At 53.0% G+C, this 23,369-nt stretch overlaps 1 protein-coding gene across 3 annotated transcripts in view; it reads left to right on the top strand.

Moving 5' to 3' along the window:
* The window catches only part of PPP2R5C (protein phosphatase 2 regulatory subunit B'gamma), an 82,817-nt gene that overhangs the window by 34,939 nt on the left and 24,509 nt on the right, over positions 1-23,369 (top strand). For all 3 annotated transcript variants that reach the window (XM_075330469.1, XM_075330470.1, XM_075330471.1), the window contains 4 exons: positions 15,576-15,775; positions 16,332-16,442; positions 16,749-16,841; positions 16,937-17,067. In XM_075330469.1, coding sequence (XP_075186584.1) covers positions 15,576-15,775; positions 16,332-16,442; positions 16,749-16,841; positions 16,937-17,067 — 535 coding nt within the window. The remainder of the gene's footprint in view (positions 1-15,575; positions 15,776-16,331; positions 16,443-16,748; positions 16,842-16,936; positions 17,068-23,369) is intronic.

Raw genomic sequence — 23,369 nt, 5'->3', positions numbered from 1 at the left:
GCTTTTGCGGCCTGCTTCCGTTCGTTCCCGCCCCCAGACCTGCCAGTCAGGAGAGGGGCGGGACGCTGCCCACGTCTAGGACTCGGGCGCGCCGGCCGCTGGAACAGCGGCGCGGCTGGCACTTGTAGTGCGCCGGGGACTTCAGCGCGGCCCGCGCTTTTACGGCGGCCGCGCTGATAACTCGAGTCCCCGGCTTTTGCGGCCTGCTTTAGTTCGTTCCCGCCCCCAGACCTGCCAGTCAGGAGAGGGGCGGGACGCTGGCCACTTCTAGGGCGGTCGCGCCGGCCGCTGGGACTGCGGCGCGGCTGGCACTTGTGGTGCGCCGGGGACTTCAGCGCGGCCCGCGCTTTTACGGCGGCCGCGCTGTTAACTCGAGTCCCCGGCTTCTGGGCCTAGTCTCCCTTCGTTACCGCCCACAGCCCTGACAGTCAGGGTAGGGGCGTGACGCTGCATAGAGCAGAGCTGAGAGCTGGAGTATGTTTTGCATACTCCACCCCTCTCACTGTGTGCACTGTGAATCCGGATTCCCGCACTTTCTCAGGCACGCCCACGGCTTCCTTCTCTACAAGGACACCGGCAGCCATTAGTGTCAGTTTCTGTACGATACAGAGACAAGTGTGGAAGACCCTGGCATTCTGATAGTCACACAATCGCTGTAACAGGCGTTAAGCAGCACCTGTGGTGCTAACCCCACTAGTGCAGAAGTGCACTTATAGATATGCTTGTACTATATACATTGCACTGTTTGGTCGCACGTTGTATATACCCTCCTGGATTATGCGGAGGAGTTATCAGCATATTCTCTGTGTAAAACAAAGGTGCAGAACCACATGTTTTTCTATACAGCTGGTACAGCATGTACGGCTATACGGCCGGCAGGTACATAGACTCCCATTGTATGCACTAATGGCCAGGGGATGAGGACGGTGTCTGCAGTATTTACTGACAGTTTTTCTGAGACTATGGCTATGATACTAGAAGCCTAGCAGTCCGGACATGTCTCTCACAATATGGGCACTGTTGAATCATTGATCCATGGCCCCCCTCAGTGTGAATAACTAACAGCTCCGGGAATGTCACACGCATCCCAGAGTCACGGCTCTGCACGGACGTCAGTCCCAGACAGCCTAAGTGGGCTCGCTATGAGCGGCCTCGGTTTCATCAGGGTCCTAACAGAAGGACTCGCTGTGTAATGAGGCGGAAGTAGCGGCTCAGGATTCTGATCCTGAGACCGCTCTCAATCTGGATACACCTGATTGTGACGCCATAGTAAATAATCTTATAGCGTCCATCTATAGAATGTGGGTTATTTCTCACAACTCCTCCAGTGGAGGAGTCAGCTTCACGTATTTTTCTGGACCACTCTGCCTTCAGAGAGGCAGTCCAGGAACACCACGCTTATCCAGATATGCGCTTCTCCAAACGGCTTAGGATACACGCTATCCCTGTCCCCTGACTTGGTCAAGGACTGGACCCAATGTCCCGAGCGGCATCCTCCAATCTCCAGGCTTGTAGCTAGATCCATAGTTGCAGTGGGAGATGGAACTGCAAACTCAAAGATGCCACTGACAGACAGATGGATCTCTGGTTAGAGCAAGAGGCAGTCGGGGTTTTCGGCCTTTTCGAGGCTCGGGCAGGTCCCATTTTTCCTCGTCCAAGGTGGACTCAAAAGGATCAGAGGAGCTAAGATTCTTAGCGGGCTCAGTCTCGCCCAAAAAAGCGACAGTCGGAAAACCCGCTTCCAAGGCGGCTTCCTCATGACTTGCGGCCTCGGTCGGTAGCAGGCTCTCCCGCCTTGGCGATATTTAGCTGCCATAGGTCAATGACCATTGAGTGTGAGACATTCTGTCTCACGGGTACAGGATAGAGCTCACTTCTCGTCCTCCAACTCGATTCTTCAGAATTTCTCCACCTCCCGGCCGGGCCGCTGCTCTTCTGCAAACAGGGTGCACTCTATAGGCAGAAAGAGTGATGACCCCCGTTCCTCTTCAGGAACAAGGTCACGGTTTTTACCCCAAATTCTTTGCGGTACCTATAACAACGGGCCGTTCCGTCCCGTTCTGGATCTAAAAATGCTCAGCAAGCTCGTGGACACCAGGCGGTTCCGGATGGAATCCCTCCGCCATGTCATCGCCTCAAGGTCCCAAGGATATTTCCTAGCATCATTAGGCATCAAGGATGCTTATCCACACGTGCCGATTGATCCAGAGCACTAGCGTTTCTACGCTTCGTTATAGGAGACGAACACCCTCTGTTCGTAGCTCTACCTTCCGGCTAGCGACAGTCCAACTGGTCTTCGCCAAGGTCAGGGCAGCAGTAGTCACAGTCCTGCACTCTCAGGGTCACTCTGTGGTCCCGTATTTAGACGATCTACTTGTCAAGGCACTCTCTTAGGAAACATGCCAACACTGCCCGAACGTTGCGCTGGAGACTCTCTAGAGTTTTGGGTGGATCATCAACTTTTTAAAGTCAGATCCGACCCCGACCCTATCGATAACATATCTAGGCATAGAGTTTCTTACTCTCTCAGCGATAGTGAAGCTGCCGCTAGACAAACAGCATTCACTACGGGCTGCAAGCTCTTCTTTAAGAACCAGTCGCACACATTGACACGCCTCATGCACTTCCTACGTAAGATGGTAGCAATGGAGGCAGTTCCTTTCGCGCAGTTTTACTGCGTCCACTACAATGGGACATTCTCCGCCAATGGGACGAGGAGTCGACGTCCCTCAACAGAGTCGTCGTTCTTCTCAGGCGGCCAAGGAATCTCTACGGTGGTGGCTTCTTCTCACCTCTTGGTCAAAAAGAAGGTCCTTCCTATCCCCGTCCTGGGCGATAGTTACGACAGACGCGAGTCTATCAGGGTGGGGAGCAGTTTTTCTCCACTACAGCGCTCAGGGTACGTGGACTCAGCAAGAGTCCACTCTTCAGATCAATGTTCTTGAACACAGAGCAGTGTATCTTGCCCTACAATCCTTCCAACAGCGGCTGGAAAGCAAGCATATCCGACTTCAGTCGGACAGCTCCACAGCGGTGGCATACATCAACCACCAAGGAAGAACGCGCAACCGGCAAGCCTTCCAGGAAGTCCGGCAGGTTCTGATGTGGGTGGAAGACACGGCATCCACCATATCCACAATTCACATCCCAAGTGTGGAAACTAGGAAGCTGACTTCCTAAGTCGCTGAGGTGTGGCCGAAAGAGTATGGTCTCCTCACCCGGACGGGTTTCAGGAGATCTGGCGCCGCTGACAGAGGCCGGACGTCGATCTAATGGCGTCACGGCACAACAACAATGTGCCAGCTTCATGGCACGGTTTCACAATCATCGAGCTCTGGCGGCAAACGCCTTAGTTCAGCATTGGTCGCAGTTCCAGCTACCTTAGGTGCCACCTCTGGCATTGTTGCCCAGAGTACTGCGCTAGATCAAGACCGACTGCGGCCGCGCCATCCTCGTCGCTACAAATTGGCCGAGGATGTTGTGGTACTCGGTTCTGTGGTGCCTCACGGTAGGCTAACCGGGGGCACTACCAGACCAATCAGACTGGCTGTCTCAAGGGCCATTCTTCCATTTGGATTCTACGGCCCTCAACCGGATGGTGTGGCATTGAGTCCTGGAACCTAGTGTCGTCAGGATTACCTCAGGACGTGGTTGCCACCATGAGACAGGCTAGCATACCAACGTCCGCCAAGATTGACCACAGGACGTGGAAGATGTTCTTATCTCGGTGCTCGGCGCAGGGTGTTTCTCCCTGGCCGGTTGCATCGTCTATGTTTCCTTCCTTCCTGCAATCTAGGTAGGAAAATGGGTTGTCGCTCAGTTCCCTTTCGGGACAAGTCTCAGCGCTATCTGTATTTTTTCAGAAACGACGACTTCCTCAGGTACGCACGTTCCTACGGGGAGTTTGTCTTCTCAGCACTCCGTACAAGCGGCCGTTAGAGCCCTGAGATCTGAACAAGGTTCTAATTGCTCTCCAGATGCCGCCTTTCGAGCCTTTGAAGGATGTCTCCCTTCCCGTTTTTCACGGGAAGTGGCCTTCTAGTAACGGTCTCGTCTCTTAGGAGAGTTTCCGAGCTAGCAACGCTCTCATACAAACTCCCTTCCTGGTCCTTCACCAGGACAGGGTAGTTCTGCGTCCGGTTCCGGAATTTCTCCCTAAGGTGGTATCCCATTTTCATATCAATCAGGATATCACCTCACCTTCTTTGTGTCCTCGTCCAGTCCATCAATTTCAGAAAGATTTGCATCTGTTGGTTCTGGTGAGAGCACTCAGGTTCTACTTCCCGCATGGCGCTCCTGCGCCACCCGGATGCACTCTTTGTCCTTGTCGCTGGTCGGCGTAAACAGTCGCAAGCTTCCAGATCCACCCTTGCTCGGGGGCTCGAGGAACCAATTCTTGAAACCTACAGTTCTACTGGGCTTCTGGTTCTCTCAAGGCCGAAGGCCCATTCTACCAGAGCCGTGGGTGCATCCTGGGCATTACGGCACCAGGCTACGGCTCAGCAGGTGTGTCAGGCACCCACCTGGTCGAGTCTACTTACTTTTACCAAGCATTATCAGATGCATACCTACGCTTCGGCAGACGCCAGCCTAGGTAGATAAGTCATTCAGGCGGCGGTTGGCCACCTGTAGGAGAGGGCCGTTTGACGGCCCTATCATGAGGTATTCTTTTACCCACCCAGGGATTGCTTTTGGACATCCCAATTGTCTGGGTCTCCCAATGGAGCGACAAAGAAGAAGGGAATTTTGTTTACTTACCGTAAATTCCTTTTCTTCTAGCTCCAATTGGGAGACCCAGCACCCGCCCTGTTTTCTCGGGGTTTTTCTGTTTTTTCGGGTACACATGTTGTTCATGTGGTATGGTTCAGTTCTCCGATGTTTCGTCGGATTGAATTGGTCTTTAAACCAGTTATTGGCTTTCCTCCTTCTTGCTTTGGCACTAAAACTGGTGAGCCAGTGATCCCACGGGAGGGTGTATAGCCAGAAGGGGAGGGGCCTTACACTTTTAAGTGTAATACTTTGTGTGGCCTCCAGAGGCAATAGCTATACACCCAATTGTCTGGGTCTCCCAATTGGAGCTAGAAGAAAAGGAATTTACGGTAAGTAAACAAAATTCCCTTCTTTGTCTACACTACATGTTTAAATAAAGCTAGCTTCATTCATCATGAAGGCGACAAAAATACAGCAGTTACTGATATTTTTGCACTTTCTCATTGGTTTCAATGGTGAAAAAAAGCTGCTAAACCGTTGTAAGAATCGACATGATGCATAAAGCGGCAGTTTTCCATTTCAATAAGCTGTAACTACCGAATACTTCTCACAGCTGAGAGTTTGTTACAGTTGTATCCACAATTCTCCAGTGATGGCTGTCGCAGAGCTGGGACTGGAGTTCTCCAGTGATGGCTGTCGCAGAGCTGGGACTGGAGTTCTCCAGTGATGGCTGTAGCAGAGCTGGGACTGGAGTTCTCCAGTGATGGCTGTCGCAGAGCTGGGACTGGAGTTCTCCAGTGATGGCTGTCGCAGAGCTGGGACTGGAGTTCTCCAGTGATGGCTGTCGCAGAGCTCGGACTGGAGTTCTCCAGTGATGGCTGTAGCAGAGCTGGGACTGGAGTTCTCCAGTGATGGCTGTCGCAAAGCTCGGACTGGAGTTCTCCAGTGATGGCTGTAGCAGAGCTGGGACTGGAGTTCTCCAGTGATGGCTGTCGCAGAGCTGGGACTGGAGTTCTCCAGTGATGGCTGTCGCAGAGCTGGGACTGGAGTTCTCCAGTGATGGCTGTCGCAGAGCTGGGACTGGAGTTCTCCAGTGATGGCTGTCGCAGAGCTGGGACTGGAGTTCTCCAGTGATGGCTGTCGCAGAGCTGGGACTGGAGTTCTCCAGTGATGGCTGTCGCAGAGCTGGGACTGGAGTTCTCCAGTGATGGCTGTCGCAGAGCTGGGACTGGAGTTCTCCAGTGATGGCTGTCGCAGAGCTGGGACTGGAGTTCTCCAGTGATGGCTGTCGCAGAGCTGGGACTGGAGTTCTCCAGTGATGGCTGTCGCAGAGCTGGGACTGGAGTTCTCCAGTGATGGCTGTCGCAGAGCTGGGACTGGAGTTCTCCAGTGATGGCTGTCGCAGAGCTGGGACTGGAGTTCTCCAGTGATGGCTGTCGCAGAGCTGGGACTGGAGTTCTCCAGTGATGGCTGTCGCAGAGCTGGGACTGGAGTTCTCCAGTGATGGCTGTAGCAGAGCTGGGACTGGAGTTCTCCAGTGATGGCTGTTGCAGAGCTGGGACAGGAGTTCTCCAGTGATGGCTGTAGCAGAGCTGGGACTGGAGTTCTCCAGTGATGGCTGTCGCAGAGCTGGGACTGGAGTTCTCCAGTGATGGCTGTCGCAGAGCTGGGACTGGAGTTCTCCAGTGATGGCTGTCGCAGAGCTGGGACTGGAGTTCTCCAGTGATGGCTGTCGCAGAGCTGGGACTGGAGTTCTCCAGTGATGGCTGTCGCAGAGCTGGGACTGGAGTTCTCCAGTGATGGCTGTCGCAGAGCTGGGACTGGAGTTCTCCAGTGATGGCTGTCGCAGAGCTGGGACTGGAGTTCTCCAGTGATGGCTGTCGCAGAGCTGGGACTGGAGTTCTCCAGTGATGGCTGTCGCAGAGCTGGGACAGGAGTTCTCCAGTGATGGCTGTCGCAGAGCTGGGACAGGAGTTCTCCAGTGATGGCTGTCGCAGAGCTGGGACTGGAGTTCTCCAGTGATGGCTGTCGCAGAGCTGGGACTGGAGTTCTCCAGTGATGGCTGTCGCAGAGCTGGGACTGGAGTTCTCCAGTGATGGCTGTCGCAGAGCTGGGACTGGAGTTCTCCAGTGATGGCTGTCGCAGAGCTCGGACTGGAGTTCTCCAGTGATGGCTGTCGCAGAGCTGGGACTGGAGTTCTCCAGTGATGGCTGTCGCAGAGCTGGGACTGGAGTTCTCCAGTGATGGCTGTCGCAGAGCTGGGACTGGAGTTCTCCAGTGATGGCTGTCGCAGAGCTGGGACAGGAGTTCTCCAGTGATGGCTGTCGCAGAGCTGGGACTGGATTTGTGCTGCTAATGTGAAAGGTAAACTGCATTTACCATTGCCTGTAAGAGCGGGGGGACGTGCCCCTCAATAGAATTAGTGGGGGTCCTGCATGACTTACTTTTCTCCATACAGTGTAGCGGAGTATGGCCCTCAGATATCTGTATCTGCCCCCTCCACATCCCCTCCCATTCTTTATCCATAGGCTGTGATATGGAGTCACCCCCTCTGGAGACATGATGGCTCACACACTTCCGGGAAACATATATATTTTTTTTTTTTTTTAAATTTAAGAGAAATTTGTGGCAATTTTTACCCTTCTCCCAGAAGAGCCTTTTTGAGGTGACCCTGATGTTTGGGGAGGCCGGCCTCACAATCTCCATTATATGATGGGGCTGAGGTCCGGGCTCTGTGCAGCGTCATGTTCTCCCCTCCTCTCTGTATGGACCTCATGCACTCTGCAGTCATGGAAAATAGAGAAGGGTCTTCCCCAAACTGTTACCACAAAGTTAAAGCTACAATGTCCTCGATGTTTGTTTTATGCTGAAACATTTATTATTAGAATACTATTTTTTTATTCTTGTTATTTATTATTACTATATTATTCCATGGCACTTGTCCCTATTATGTATACCCTTTTCACAAGTACAGTAATCAAACAAGACACACAGGTACAGGACCCTGCCCGCGAGGGAGGGAACGGGTGAGGATACAGTAGATGGGGGCAGAGCTGGTCATGCAATAGTGTAGAGGGGTGAGGGGGACGGGTGAGGATACAGTAGATGGGGGCAGAGCTGGTCATGCAATAGTGTAGAGGGGTGAGGGGGACGGGTGATGATACAGTAGATGGGGGCAGAGCTGGTCATGCAATAGTGTAGAGGAGTGAGGGGGACGGGTGAGGATACAGTAGATGGGGGCAGAGCTGGTTGTGCAGCGGTATAGCGGGCTGAAGCGTTTCTGCCGGTTGTAGGCTTGTCGGAACAGCTGGGTCTTCAGGTTCCTTCTGAAGTTTTCCACGGTGGGCGAGTCTCTGATGTGTTGGGGTAAAGAGTTCCAGAGTATGCGGGAGGCACAGAAGAAATCTTGTATGTGATTGTGGTAAGAGGAGATGAGAGGGGAGTAGAGAAGATGATCTTGTGAGGATCTGAGGTTGCGTGCAGGTAGGTACCGGGAGACTAGGTCACAGATGTAGGCAGGAGATAGGTTGTGGATGGCTTTGTATGTCATGGTGAGCGTTTTGAACTAAGGTCTTTGGGCAATGGGAAGCCAGTGAAGGGATTGGTAGAGAGGAGAAACCGACTAATAGCGGAGGGAGAGGCGGATTAGTTGGGCAGCAGCGTTTAGGATAGATTGGAGGGGTGCGAGACTGTTAGAAGGGAGGCCACAGAGCAGGAGGTTGCCGTAGTCGAGGTGGGAAGTAATGAGGGCATGCACTAGTGTTTTTTGCAGATTCTTGGTCCAGGAATGAATGGACTCGGGAAATATTTTTGAGCTTTAGTCGGCAGGAGGTGGAAAGGGCATGGACGTGTGACTTGAAGGAGAAAGCAGAGTCAAGGGTTACCCCAAGGCAGCAAGCGCACAGGACTTAGCGAGGGAGCAGCCAGTGACTCTGATGCATAGGTCTGTTGGGGCGTTGGGTTGAATGAGATGGAAGAAATATTCAAGATTTCCCTTCACTGGAAGGAAGAGGCAGAGGCCGCCTCCTGATAATGGCTCAGAGCATCCTCCGCCACCATCTGTACAGCGAGCACAATACAATTCGGGGGTAACCTCCTCCATTCACCAAACCCAGAGTTGTCCATCAGTCGCAGATAGAGCAGTGCAGAGTCCGGTGGTGGTGTCTTTACACTGCTGCATCCGATGCTTGGCATTATACTTGGTGATGTAATGCTCGGCATTGTGCTTGGTGATGTTCGGCTCGGCATTGTGCTTGGTGATGTATGGCTCGGCATTGTGCTTGGTGATGTATGGCTCGGCATTGTGCTTGGTGATGTATGGCTCGGCATTGTGCTTGGGGATGTTCGGCTCGGCATTGTGCTTGGGGATGTTCGGCTCGGCATTGTGCTTTGGGATGTGATGCTCGGCATTGTGCTTTGGGATGTGATGCTCGGCATTGTGCTTGAGGATGTGACGCTCGGCATTGTGCTTTGGGATGTGATGCTCGGCATTGTGCTTTGGGATGTGATGCTCGGCATTGTGCTTGGGGATGTTCGGCTCGGCATTGTGCTTGGGGATGTAATTCTTGGCATTGTGCTTGGGGATGTTCGGCTCGGCATTGTGCTTGGGGATGTTCGGCTCGGCATTGTGCTTGGGGATGTTCGGCTCGGCATTGTGCTTGGAGATGTTCGGCTCGGCATTGTGCTTTGGGATGTTCGGCTGGGCATTGTGCTTTGGGATGTTCGGCTGGGCATTGTGCTTTGGGATGTTCGGCTCTGCATTGTGCTTTGGGATGTGATGCTCGGCATTGTGCTTTGGGATGTGATGCTCGGCATTGTGCTTTGGGATGTGATGCTCGGCATTGTGCTTTGGGATGTGATGCTCGGCATTGTGCTTTGGGATGTGATGCTCGGCATTGTGCTTTGGGATGTGATGCTCGGCGTTGTGCTTTGGGATGTGATGCTCGGCGTTGTGCTTTGGGATGTGATGCTCGGCGTTGTGCTTGGGGATGTGACGCTCGGCGTTGTGCTTGGGGATGTGACGCTCTGCATTGTGCTTGGGGATGTGACGCTCGGCATTGTGCTTGGGGATGTGACGCTCGGCATTGTGCTTGGGGATGTGACGCTCGGCATTGTGCTTGGGGATGTGACGCTCGGCATTGTGCTTGGGGATGTGACGCTCGGCATTGTGCTTGGGGATGTGACGCTCGGCATTGTGCTTGGGGATGTGACGCTCGGCATTGTGCTTGGGGATGTGACGCTCGGCATTGTGCTTGGGGATGTGACGCTCGGCATTGTGCTTGGGGATGTGACGCTCGGCACTGTGCTTGGGGATGTGACGCTCGCCATTGTGCTTGGGGATGTGATGCTCGGCATTGTGCTTGGGGATGTGACGCTCGCCATTGTGCTTGGGGATGTACGTGTGACGCCCTGGCCTATCAGATCGTCACAGGGTATTGTGCAATCTGCCCTTATGCACCGTATCCATCTCCTCCTTGGTTACGGGTCCCTGACCTTTGGTGTTGCCAAGAACAAGCTAATCAAAATCCTAGGAACACTCTGCACCACACCCACCAGACACACCAGTGGCTGACTTGAAGGGAATAGGGCCGCCCACTTGGGTTGCTTAAGGGGAGGTCAGGACTGTTAGGAGCAGAACAGAAGTAGCTCTCAAAGTGAGAGGAGGTCAGGAGCTGGGCTCCTTGGTGTAATAGGTGGCAGATGGTGGTCTGGGCCTGGTAGGAGCTGGACCCCGGTTGCAGGGGATCATGACAAGGGTCACGGACTGTCGAGGAGGACAGCCGGTGGCCTTGTACCATCACCGGGCAGGGGCCAGGTCACGACGGGGTACGTGGACCCTAGGTCGAGAAGGCGCTTCAAGCGTCTTGACAATTTACCCGACGAGGACTGAGTCTTCAAGATCCGTTCTCCACCCGCTCCAAAATGTGGGTACTAGCGCAACGAGGGTGATAGGACCTTCCCACTACATAGTCCAGAAAATCCCAAGCGTGAACCCTGAGAGCAAGATCACCTAGTTAGCCATACTGGTGAGCGGGACCCAATAGTTCTATGCTAGAGGGACCAATCAGAAGTGAGGTGCCACGGAAAAGGCCACAGGCTAACAAGCAACACCAATGGGCACGGGATCCAGGCGTGCTCCCTCCCTGCTGCAGCAGTGCTAAGAATTTTGGTTTACCACGGTTGTCAGTGTCAGCGTTATTGGACTGAGTGAGTACTAAGTGATCCCTGACCGTCCCAACGGCATCTCCCTCTCACCTACTCAGAGTCCCGAGGCATCCCCCCTACCCGTGGAGGGGTTAAACATCTGGCTGTCCACACCATCGCCTCCGGGTACTCCCCATTGCAGCGGTGGTACTACACCTTACCACGCACCACGGTTGGCGTCACGAACTGTCTATACAATCCCCTGTAAATAACCCCCCTTTTATTTTGAGTGGCCCCTCGACCCCCGGGTCCGGAGACCCCTCGAGCCATCCCAGATCCGGATCCGAGCAGCGGCGGCAGGCTGCTAACGCGGGGACGGTACATACGGCTCGGCATTGTGCTTTGGGATGTAATGCTCGTCATTGTGCTTGGTGATGTACGGCTCAGCATTGTGCTTGGTGATGTACGGCTCAGCATTGTGCTTGGGGATGTGATGCTCGGCATTGTGCTTGGGGATGTGATGCTCGGCATTGTGCTTGGGGATGTGATGCTCGCCATTGTGCTTGGTGATGTACGGCTCGGTATTGTGCTTGGTGATGTACGGCTCGGCATTGTGCTTGGAGATGTAATGCTCGGCATTGTGCTTGGAGATGTAATGCTCGGCATTGTGCTTGGTGATGTACGGCTCGGCACTGTGCTTGGTGATGTACGGCTCGGCACTGTGCTTGGTGATGTACAGCTCGGCATTGTGCTTGGAGATGTAATGCTCGGCGCTGTGCTTGGGGATGTACGGCTCGGCGCTGTGCTTGGGGATGTACGGCTCGGCGCTGTGCTTGGGGATGTACGGCTCGGCGCTGTGCTTGGGGATGTACGGCTCGGCGCTGTGCTTGGGGATGTACGGCTCGGCGCTGTGCTTGGGGATGTACGGCTCGGCGCTGTGCTTGGGGATGTACGGCTCGGCGCTGTGCTTGGGGATGTACGGCTCGGCGCTGTGCTTGGGGATGTACGGCTCGGCGCTGTGCTTGGGGATGTACGGCTCGGCGCTGTGCTTGGGGATGTACGGCTCGGCGCTGTGCTTGGGGATGTACGGCTCGGCGCTGTGCTTGGGGATGTACGGCTCGGCGCTGTGCTTGGGGATGTACGGCTCGGCGCTGTGCTTGGGGATGTACGGCTCGGCGCTGTGCTTGGGGATGTACGGCTCGGCGCTGTGCTTGGGGATGTACGGCTCGGCGCTGTGCTTGGGGATGTACGGCTCGGCATTGTGCTTGGGGATGTACGGCTCGGCATTGTGCTTGGTGATGTACGGCTCGGCATTGTGCTTGGAGATGTAATTCTCGGCGCTGTGCTTGGGGATGTACGGCTCGGCGCTGTGCTTGGGGATGTACGGCTCGGCGCTGTGCTTGGGGATGTACGGCTCGGCGCTGTGCTTGGGGATGTACGGCTCGGCGCTGTGCTTGGTGATGTACGGCTCGGCGCTGTGCTTGGTGATGTACGGCTCGGCATTGTGCTTGGAGATGTAATTCTCGGCGCTGTGCTTGGGGATGTACGGCTCGGCGCTGTGCTTGGGGATGTACGGCTCGGCGCTGTGCTTGGGGATGTACGGCTCGGCGCTGTGCTTGGGGATGTACGGCTCGGCGCTGTGCTTGGGGATGTACGGCTCGGCGCTGTGCTTGGGGATGTACGGCTCGGCGCTGTGCTTGGTGATGTACGGCTCGGCGCTGTGCTTGGTGATGTACGGCTCGGCGCTGTGCTTGGTGATGTACGGCTCGGCGCTGTGCTTGGAGATGTAATGCTCGGCATTGTGCTTGGGGATGTACGGCTCGGCGCTGTGCTTGGGGATGTACGGCCATGAAGCTCCCAGTGGGCGCAGTGTTTGTGCGGATGTCACCAGAGGACGTGTGGACTCTGCAGTTACGGGGTCAGCAGAGCGGTGGAGACTTTTCTGTCCTCTGCTCCTCTGCACTCGGCCCCCCGCTCTGTAACGTTATGGGGTCCTCACTTTGTGGCTGAGTTGCTTCGGTTCCGTCCACTTCTCAGTAATTACACTCAGATGATGGAAGATCCAGAAGGAGAAATGTCATAGACAGACTTGTTACCCCGGAGGCTCCTTTTACAGGACTGCGCTGGTATCGGTGAGCTCCGCACCACCGGCCGTTCTGCCACTTTAGTACAGGCAGCCGGCGTAGGTGGGGATGCGGAGGTTATATGGGGAGGGGGGCAGTAATTCTGGCGGTTGCACACCAGAGGCGATGGGACCAGGCTGGAGCGCGATGGGGCTGGATGATGAACCAGAATGCAATGATAGGACGTGTGCCCTGTGTTTATTTGTTTTTTTTTGTTTGTTTTTTTTTTTACAATGTGTCCATCTTTCCTACAGATTATAAATCCGCGTCTGCCGTTCCATGTGACCCCTGATCTCGTACTCCATCATTACAGTGCGGCCCCCGGGGGATCCGCCACTTATTCAGTGCAGGTGATGAGCCGTGCATCGTGCTATGCTCCGGCGTCAGGCTCGGCATGTGCCGCTGTGCCTGTATTGGGTCACTGGGGTCCCGGCTGAGTTTGGGGTCTGCATCGGGAAAGACTCTGTGCACATAATGTGACGCAGCCTGGCCGGATTGTGTTGGATGCAGCAGTAGCAGACCCTCAGCTGTGAGCAGGCCTCCACCGCACGCACTAAACATATTCCCATTGATGATTGCAGATGATCAGGACTGGACCCACATTTCGTTGTATCCTCAAACCTCACGGTGAGGGGCGCAGCGGACCCTCCTGGCAGCGCTGCCGGGCTCCACTTCCGCACATGCTTTCATCGAGGCTTTGTATCCCGTAGCAGCCGCATCAATGGTCCCCGTCTCCTCAGAAGTGTCTGTTTGTTTGGCCACAGAAATGGGAACAGAAAACTTTTTTTTTTTTTTTCTTTTGTTTTTGGGGCTATTTTAAGTCCAGGTTTTCGAATTTATGTGGTTTATTTAACCCTTTACAACTTCACTCTCTACCCTCATACATGTTGGATGCTGTATTGACTTGTACGGGTAAACGTGCCGCCCCTGCCCGTCGCCACCGCGCTTCCTGAGATGAACGCGTCCGTGCATTAGAGACGCGGAGCGCGTAGTGTCCTGGGATAAATGCGCTTTCTTTCATCCTGTCACCCTAGCGGCATGGACGCCACAGTCTGCACATGTGCTGCACATTGCTGCGTTCACACCTGACAGATGTGTCGCGTTTTTTCCCCACCACAATTTTTTGTAAAACATTAGCGATTATTGGGTGACATAATCTCCGTTGGTGCGTCACGTTGCAGGGCGTGGACGCGATGGGGGCAGATTTGCCTGGAAACCTGTGACGTGATGATGACGGGGCAGCGCGGGGAGGACATGGCGTGCGTCCTCCTGACATTCGTCTGTATTCAGATCAGTGATTTTATGGTGTTCACTACCTGGAAGGGAAAGTAATGGCCCCTCTCCGGAGAGACCGCGCACTCTGTCATTAGCCTCCATTATCCGTCATGTGCAGAATAATGAATGCTACTCCCAAGCAGCAGTGCCAGAGATCAGGAAGGGCTTTCAGAAGAAAGGCAGCATATTCTAATAACAGACAATCGCTCGAAGTACACGGTGCGGGGGCAGTTTTTGGGCTACATTCACTTTCATAGGAGCCGAGCCGCAATGCAGGAGAACAGCCACTACACGATTTATGGCGCAGTGTCCTCCTTTTCTGGGCGAAACCTGGTAACGGCTGACTGGTGGTGGGGTCGGACCCCTGCCAATCTGATGATGATCTGTCCCAATGTCTTCTCCTTAGGATAGGCCTTGATGTTTTCATGTTTTTTTTTTTGTTTTTTTTCTTGGGCGGTGGTGGCTGACCACCTATCCTGAGGCTTGTAGCTCTGGTTTTGCGCGGCGTTCCTTTTTACTGTTTTTCCTTGCACAGCGGCGCCCCCAGTCAGCTGCAAATCAGAAATCTACAGTCTGCTCCATTGTAATTGGTGCTGAATGCAGTTCCCCTGTACAGCCAGGGGACTAGGAGGCGCCACCGAGTGAGAATAGATTAAGATGTAACATTAATTAGAGCTGCAGACCCTTCTGAACTCAATTATCAACAATCTTTGATTAAACCAATAGTAAATGAGTTTGAGATTTTGTAATATATCATATCAGAAAAATATGCCTCTTTCTCCACTTATCACCCTCCTCTCCCCTGACTTCCTCCTGAGCTTGTCATCCATTCTGAAAAAGCAGCTGTCTTGCTCAAACACCGAATGTAGAGGGATGAGGAGTGAGAAATTGGGCAGAAAGATGCCGCTGAGCATTCTAACAAGTCTTTTACCTCACCGCAGAGCTTCACATCTACACTGCTCAGTACTGCTGTGTAATGCTCACCATGCTGCTGCTTTTGAACTTGTCCTATATAAAGACGGGGGAGCAGGACTCCCTTATGTCTCTGTGTGGTGTATTAGAGACCTCATGGCAGCTCATCTCTACCCACTAGCTCAGAGACAACTGAAAATTATAAATGGAGCCTGCAGAGGGGAAAACTGGTGAAAAATGCAAGATATGTCATGTAATGGAAATGTACACACACGCAGGACGGATTGTTCTGAAAAGTTACAAGAACATTTAGAGACGATGGCAGAAGTAACGAGCGATATAGCTGACGTGTCTCTCGGCACCACATTTCCCCCCCCCCCTCTTAAGTTAACTATTTCTTTTCTTTTACAGATGTGCCCCCGGCTGAGCAGGAGAAGCTGTTCGTCCAGAAGCTGCGGCAGTGCTGCGTCCTTTTCGATTTCGTCTCGGACCCACTAAGCGACCTGAAATGGAAGGAAGTGAAGAGAGCGGCGCTGAGCGAGATGGTGGAATATATAACCCACAATCGCAACGTGATCACGGAACCGATCTACCCTGAGGTCGTACACATGGTGAGCCCGTCAGAGAGCGAAGCCAGAACCACAAGCCTATACTGAGGCATCACCTCGTGACTTGCTGTCAGGGAATGGAAACGTGTTCAATCTAAACTATAGGCTTCCATTTACCGACCGCAAATCACAAAAGGAATCTGTCACCGTTAAATTGCCTTCAGTCTCTGCACCATGTTATAGAGCAGGGGGAGCTTAGCAGAGTGATATTTTTTTGGAAAAAGTTACATTATAACTGGTCTTCTCAAGAGTCCAGTGGGCGGGACTAATGAGTGTTGGGCTGTGGGTGCCATCCCTGCCCACTGGACCCCTGAGTGCTAGCTCTGGATGCATGCTTATACAGGAAGGGCAGTTAGTCATTTATTAGGACCACCCACTAAACATAATTATTTTTTTTTTCTTTTTTTCTCCTGACGCCCTAACCTGAAAATCATCAGGCCTTTACACACACCACTTGGCATTGAGCACATGAGCCACATTGACCAATGTGAGCGTTTTGATAGATAGGACTTGGTATTGGATATTCTGTCTTTAGTAACTCCTCCATGTTTCTTTATAGTTTGCGGTGAACATGTTCCGGACATTACCTCCGTCCTCCAATCCGACAGGAGCAGAGTTTGACCCCGAGGAAGATGAACCAACGTTGGAGGCCGCGTGGCCTCACCTGCAGGTATTGACCGCTTATATGTCCTCCAGACTCTTGGCTTCAGTTTACAAGGGGGTGGAAAAAAAAACAAAAAAAAAAAAAACAATTTAAAGTGCTGATAGCTGAGGACAATAAATTGTATTAAACCCCAGATGGAGCATATTTCGGCGATAAATACTCCCAAAAATCTCCACAGCCCCTGGACTCCCTGACAGTCAATGTCACAAGTGCTGTATAACAGTGTCTCAGTCCTGGAGCGTTTGCCGTTCGTAATAGTCCCTGTGAGCAGAAAGTTTTATTCCACGTCATTAATATTTTTTTTTCTTTCAGCTTGTGTATGAATTTTTCTTGCGGTTCCTGGAATCTCCCGACTTCCAACCCAATGTAGCAAAGAAATACATTGATCAGAAGTTTGTTCTTCAGGTTTGGAATTTTTTTTTTAATTTCTTGCTATTTTTCTGGGGGGGTTTTTGGTTTTTTTTTTTTTTTTGTATTTATTTTTTAATTTAATTTCCTAGTTATTGGAGCTTTTTGACAGTGAAGACCCCAGAGAAAGGGATTTCCTAAAGACGACCCTCCACCGGATCTATGGCAAGTTCTTAGGCCTCCGGGCTTACATCAGGAAACAGATCAATAATATATTTTATAGGTGAGTGTGGGTCAGAACCTGTACCGGGTGCACTGTGAAAGCCGAAAGGTTAAGATAATGGGCAGTATTTACCACCCAGCTTTCTCGGAGATGAATGTATCCAAGAATTACAATAATATACGCCTCCCCCCCCCAAAAATGAAAGAAGGTCCTAAATCGCACATCGGATCTAATATAAAATGTGTAATCAGCTGAAAGCAAAACAACGCATCAACGGAGAATGGAAACCAAAATCATCGAGTAGTGAGGACGGGACTTCAAATCACCCCAAAATTTAAACCAAATCCAAGGAGGAGCAAATTTGGGTGAATTTAATCGCGGGAACTCATAATGCAGCTGAGTATTGTGTGCCAGTGTGCACTACTGGAGTCCGGCCCTGCTCCTGACGAGCCGTTGGATTGTGTCCTGGATATCAGCGGCTCCGGCACAGTCTGTGGAGCTAATCAGTGGCGTCAGATACATCATGTTGCCGAGGATGTCTGTTGGATTTAGATATGGGGACGTGAGGGCCAGTCATGGGGATCAGTGCCTAGATTTTGTGGCCACGTGAGGCCGGGCAGTGACCTGCACCAGGAGGTCCCGGGGTCCACTGCACCAGACTGGGGGCTGACAGTGGCTCTGAGGATTTCTTCCCAATGACATCAGGGTACTGCTAAGTATCATGTGGAGGTTTTACAATTCTCCAAGGATAGCCCATCACTCGCCCAACTGGTCACAACGAGTGACCGTCATCACGGCATCTCCAGACTTACACATCACAGCCGGATCACACGAGCCGGTGACTGAAGAGAACGAGGCGCCAATGGCGGAGCTGCCAATTCTAGAGTTCTCCCGCGAATCCTTCTGCGCGTCGCTGGGCTGTGTGCAGAGCTCCCAACTCAAGATGTCGGACCATCATGTCACTGTCATGGAGTTTGTCCAGAAGATTTCCGACTAGTTGCCACTGGTGGTTATTTTGCAGGGTTCTGGCAGTGGTCATACTGTCCCTCCTGGTTTAAAGGAGCAAGTACCTGTCCCGCTGCTGGGTGAGTGCCCTTCCACGGCCCGATCCTTGTCTCCTCCATGCTCTTGAGACTATGTAATCCATCCTGGAGCAGCCGGGCTCCCTATGGCAGCTGAATTGGTGCTGGGCACCTCCTCGTGGTATCAGTAGTAAGAGACACGGCACATATTGTCCGTGACCATCGCCGGTATTCCCATTTTGGGGTCGTCTTGCTGTTCCTCTTCTGCTCCTGTTGTTGCTGACATTGATCCCCAATGGCTTCTGCTTCCTGACTGAACATATGCATAGAGCCCTGGCATTACCCAGTGATGTGCCCGTGTGCCCTCCATCTCTGAGCAGCCATATTCTGTGCATTTCTTGATTTCCCTCCTTGTACAGAATGTTCTTGGCACCGAGGTCTTTTTGTGTCTTAATTGAAGGATCTGGTCAGAAGTATTGTTCTTTTCTCCGCGTGCTGGAAGTAATAAATACCCTTCATTGCTCGTTCCTCTGGCATCACGCGAGCTGCTGCTTTGTGATGGCTGACGTCAATAATTTATACTTTTCAATCCTGTCGATATTTGATCCGTGTTTCGTGGTGAATGTTCTGCGCTGCCTGCAGCTTTCCCCGACTCCCAGCACGGCTGACCTTTTCATTGTAAAAGTGACCGCCGTCTGCTATCTTTTCCCCGCAGGACTCAGTCATTACATGGGTCAGCTTGGCTTTACCGCAAGGCTGCGGCTACACGGTGCCATTAAGATCAGTGCCGCATTGCAACACTGCATCGAACGCCTCCTATGGTGTCATACCGTCAAAAGACCTTAGATGTTGCCAGTGTGTCTGGTTTCCGTTCGCACACAACTCGCTTGTTGTAGACCTCAATGCCGAACACTAGATGAATATTGCAACCCTGGACCGTTCTCCATGCTTAGAAATGCCAACATGGCGGGCAGCATCTGTCCCAGAAGTGTCACAGGGGATACGAGAGAATTTAGATCACTTTATCCCTTTCCCAGTGAGTCTGGACAGTCATATCATTGGGGGGGGGATTTTCGCTAGAAACCAATAGGGCACCTTCTGAGAAATGCGCCAGCCTCAATGGAGCGCACATTTGGTTTTTTTGTGTGGGGGGGGGGGAGGGGGAATACTCCTATGAAGTTTTTATGGGTGCTGTCATTTGTTTGTGCTATGAAAATATACTTTTTTTTTTTTATTATAGAATACGCAATTTTGTGACTTTATTCACAATATGCCCGTATAAATTTTTATTTCCCCACAAAGTGGTAAAGCTTCAAACTATAGCAATAAATTATTCAAACCAAATTAAACTAAAAAAAATCAATAAAGTTTTTTTTAAAAAATTAGTTTCTTTATCGTTCCTATGGGAGACCCAGACATTGGGTGTATAGCTTCTGCCTCCGGAGGACACACAAAGTACTACACTAAAAAGTGTAGCTCCTCCCTCTGAGCATATACACCCCCTGGATAACCAGATCTAGCCAGTTCATTGCTTTGTGTTCAGGAGGCATACATCCACACATGCATTCTCATCTGATTTTTCATTTTTGGAAAGTTTTTGAAGAAAAGCGGGTCCAAGCCTGGACTCCCGGCATGTCCCTTCTCACCCCACTGTGTCGGCGGTGCTGTTAAGGTTGATTCCAGGGCTGGAGCCTTACATGCCGCGCTCCTTCAGCATCCCTCGGGCTCTGGCTTGAAGTGGGAGCCAGCACGGTTCTCCTTGCTTTGCAGGAGACCGGTCTCCATCCGCAGCCCTTCAGGATCCTGCTGGACGGAGCACTCATCCCCAGGGACTTGGAACCCTGCGTCTCAGCAAGCTAAGTACCTGAGACGTTTATATTCGGGGGGTCCCGGTACTTTATTATGGTGGGAGAGTGTGCTGTGTAACTTTTCTGACATTTCCGGCCGGTTCTCTGGTTGTCGCCTGAGAACCGCGCCGATGGTGCCTGCGCGCCGGCCGCATTGCTTAAATTTAGGCCCCGGCTTCGCCGGAGGCCTACTTTCGATTTCACTGCCCTCGCATGTCAATCATGCAGAGGGACAGTGCGGCTCCGCCCAGCGGCCGTTCGGCACAGGGGAGGGACACTCCTCTGAGTACATGTCCCCTCCCCTGTAAGTCTCCTTGGCCCTCCAGATCCCGCTCTCAGAGCAGGTCCCGCCCCCTCTCCTCGCTCCGGCGCCATTTTCTCAGCGTTTTTCTCTGGATCAGCGCTGGCTGCAACATCCCTGCTAAGCTGCTTGGGGTCCGGGCTGTGGGATCTGGAGGGCACACAAACGGTCTGGTAAGCCACAACCTCCGGTTGTGGACCTTCTTATATACTATCTGGGGGTCATTCTGGCTCAGAGCCCCCACTTCAGCAGCATGTTTCACACGAGGAGCAAGGCTGCAAGGCTGTACTCAATATGCACTGCATGTAATCTCGTGCTGCCTGAACCGAGCACATATCCACATTGTGATGCCTGCTCTAACCTGACAATGCCTCAGCCTGGAATCACACCCACAGTGGTCCCTCCGGCTGCTCCGGCTCCGGTGGCTGAACCCCCGGCTTGGGTAGAATCCTTCTCTAGGTCAATCTCCCAGTCTTTTGCCGACTCCATGGGACAGTTGTCCCGGACTTTGCTGAACATGCATCAGCCCCCTTCTCAGGGCGCCTCTGCTGCTAGGGCTCTCTCAGCGGAGCTCACAGAGGATTCTTCATCTGGTCCCAGACCCCGTCCTCCTAAAAGGAGACGCAGGGTCCTCTCTCCTTCCTCATCCCGCGGCTCTGATTCAAGAGCTGACTCGCAGGACGAGGAGGATGCCTTTACTGGGGGCTCGGAGGCTACCTGCATGTGCCCCATTGATCTGTCTGAAAGTGACTCAGATGTTAGTGATTTGATTGCGTCCATTAATTCTGTACTGCACCTCAATCCGCCAGTATCAGAGGAGCAACCTTCTCTGGCAGAAAAGCACCAGTTTACCTCACCTAAGAGGACAAGGAGTGTGTTCTTTAACCACTCCAGTTTTCAGGCCACTGTGACCAAGCCTAGGGCCTGTCCTGACAAACGGTTCCCAAAGCGTGGTTCTGATGACCGGTTTCCCTTTCCACCTGAGGTGGTCAAGGAGTGGGCTCATTCACCAAAGGTAGACCCTCCGCTGTCTAGACTCTCAGCCCGGACCGTTGTATCAGTGGCTGATGGCACCTCTCCTAAGGATTCCACTGACCGCCAGGTTGACCTTCTGGCCAAATCTGTATATGAGGCGGCAGGGGCCTCGTTCTCCCCATCTTTTGCAGCAGTGTGGGCTCTCAAAGCCATCTCTGCTTCTCTAGAGGAGATGCATTCCCTCACCAGGGAATCTATGCCCGAAATGGTTGCCTTAACTTCCCAAGCTTCAGCTTTTTCATCCTATGCCATGTCTGCCATGCTGGAGGCTTCTCACCGCACTGCGGTGGCTTCGGCTAATTCCCTCGCTATCCGCAGGACCTTGTGGCTTCGAGAGTGGAAGGCAGATGCTTCTTCAAAGAAGCACCTTGCTGGGCTCCCTTTTGCTGGATCCAGGCTATTCGGTGAACAACTGGATGAAATTATTAAGGAAGCTACTGGCGGGAAGAGTACTTCCATGCCACAAACTAAAACCAGGAAACGCGTCCACAGAAGACCGCAGGAGCTGCTGCCACTAAGGCAGCCTCCTCTTGACTATCTGGCCGCGCCAGCAACGTCCTTAGTCGGTGGCAGGCTCTCCCACTTTGGCGACGTGTGGTTTCAACACGTCTCCGATCAGTGGGTGCGGGATATCATCTCCCACGGCTACAGGATAGAATTCTCTTCCAGCCCGCCAAACAGATTTTTTCTGTCAACTCCCCCCTGCTCCAAGGCCGCCGCCTTCTCTCAGGCCGTGGCATCCTTGCAGGCCAACGGAGTAATTGTACCGGTTCCCGCCCGGGAACGGTTCAGAGGTTTCTACTCAAATCTCTTCCTAGTCCCCAAAAAGGACGGTTCCTTCCGGCCCTGCCCAGGGTAGGAACCAGTCGAGGTTTCGTTCCTTTCGTTCCTCCAACTGGTCATCCTCTAAGCCCTCGGCCTCGTCCACTAACTCAGCCAAGGACCAAAAACCCAACTGGCGCACAAAGGGGAGTCTCTGCGATCAGTCATTGCCTCAATGACCCAAGGAGATTTCCTGGCATCCATCGACATCAGAGATGCCTATCTGCATGTGACAATTGCAGTTTCACACCAGCGTTGGCTACGTTTTGCAATCGGAGAGGGACATTTCCAATTCGTGGCTCTCCCCTTCGGGTTAGCCACGGCCCCTCGAGTATTCCCCAAGGTCATGGCAGCAGTGGTTGCGGTTCTGCACCTCCAGGGGTTGGCAGTGATTCCTTACCTGGACGACCTTCTAGTCAAGGCTTCATCCAGCGCAGACTGTCAGCGGAGTGTCTCGCTCACTCTCGCCACTCTAGCCCAATTCGGGTGGCTTGTCAATCTGCCCAAATCCACTCTGACTCCGACCCAGAGGCTCACGTACCTAGGGATGCAGTTCGAGACTTTGCCGGCACTTGTGAAGCTGCCCTTAGTCAAACAGCAGTCCCTCCATCTGGCGGTGCGCTCTCTGCTGAGGCCCCGCCGTCATTCCATCAGGCACCTAATGCAGGTGCTGGGTCAGATGGTGGCGTCAATGGAGGCTGTTCCCTTTGCCCAGTTCCATCTGCGTCCTCTGCAGCTGGACATTCTCCGCTGTTGGGACAAGCGGACTTCCTCCTTGCACAGGCTAGTGGCTCTGTCGCCACAGACCAGGGGCTCCCTTCAGTGGTGGCTTCGGCCCCTCTCTCTGTCTCAGGGATGCTCCTTCCTGGCCCCGTCCTGGGTGATCCTCACCACGGATGCCAGTCTATCCGGCTGGGGAGCGGTATGTCTCCACCACCGAGCACAGGGCACTTGGACTCCGTCCGAATCAGCCCTCTCGATCAATGTGCTGGAAACCAGAGCTGTGCTTCTAGCTCTCCTAGCCTTTCACCACCTTTTCGCGGGCAAGCACATACGAGTCCAGTCAGACAACGCGACAGCGGTTGCCTACATCAATCACCAAGGCTGGACACACAGCCGCCTGGCAATGTTGGAGGTTCAACGCATCTTTCAATGGACGGAGGACTCCTAGTCGACCATATCCGCAGTCCACATCCCAGGCGTGGAAAACTGGGAAGCAGATTATCTCAGCCATCAAACCGTGGACAGTGGCGAGTGGTCCCTGCATCCGGCAGTGTTTCAGTCAATCTGCCGCAAGTGGGGCACTCCGGCAGTGGATCTAATGGCATCCCGGCA

This window comes from Anomaloglossus baeobatrachus, chromosome 12 (assembly GCF_048569485.1).
Source record: "Anomaloglossus baeobatrachus isolate aAnoBae1 chromosome 12, aAnoBae1.hap1, whole genome shotgun sequence".
NCBI classification, from domain to species: Eukaryota; Metazoa; Chordata; class Amphibia; order Anura; family Aromobatidae; genus Anomaloglossus; species Anomaloglossus baeobatrachus.
Note: the sequence above shows the minus strand (reverse complement) of the source record. Positions and strands in the feature narration are given on the sequence as shown.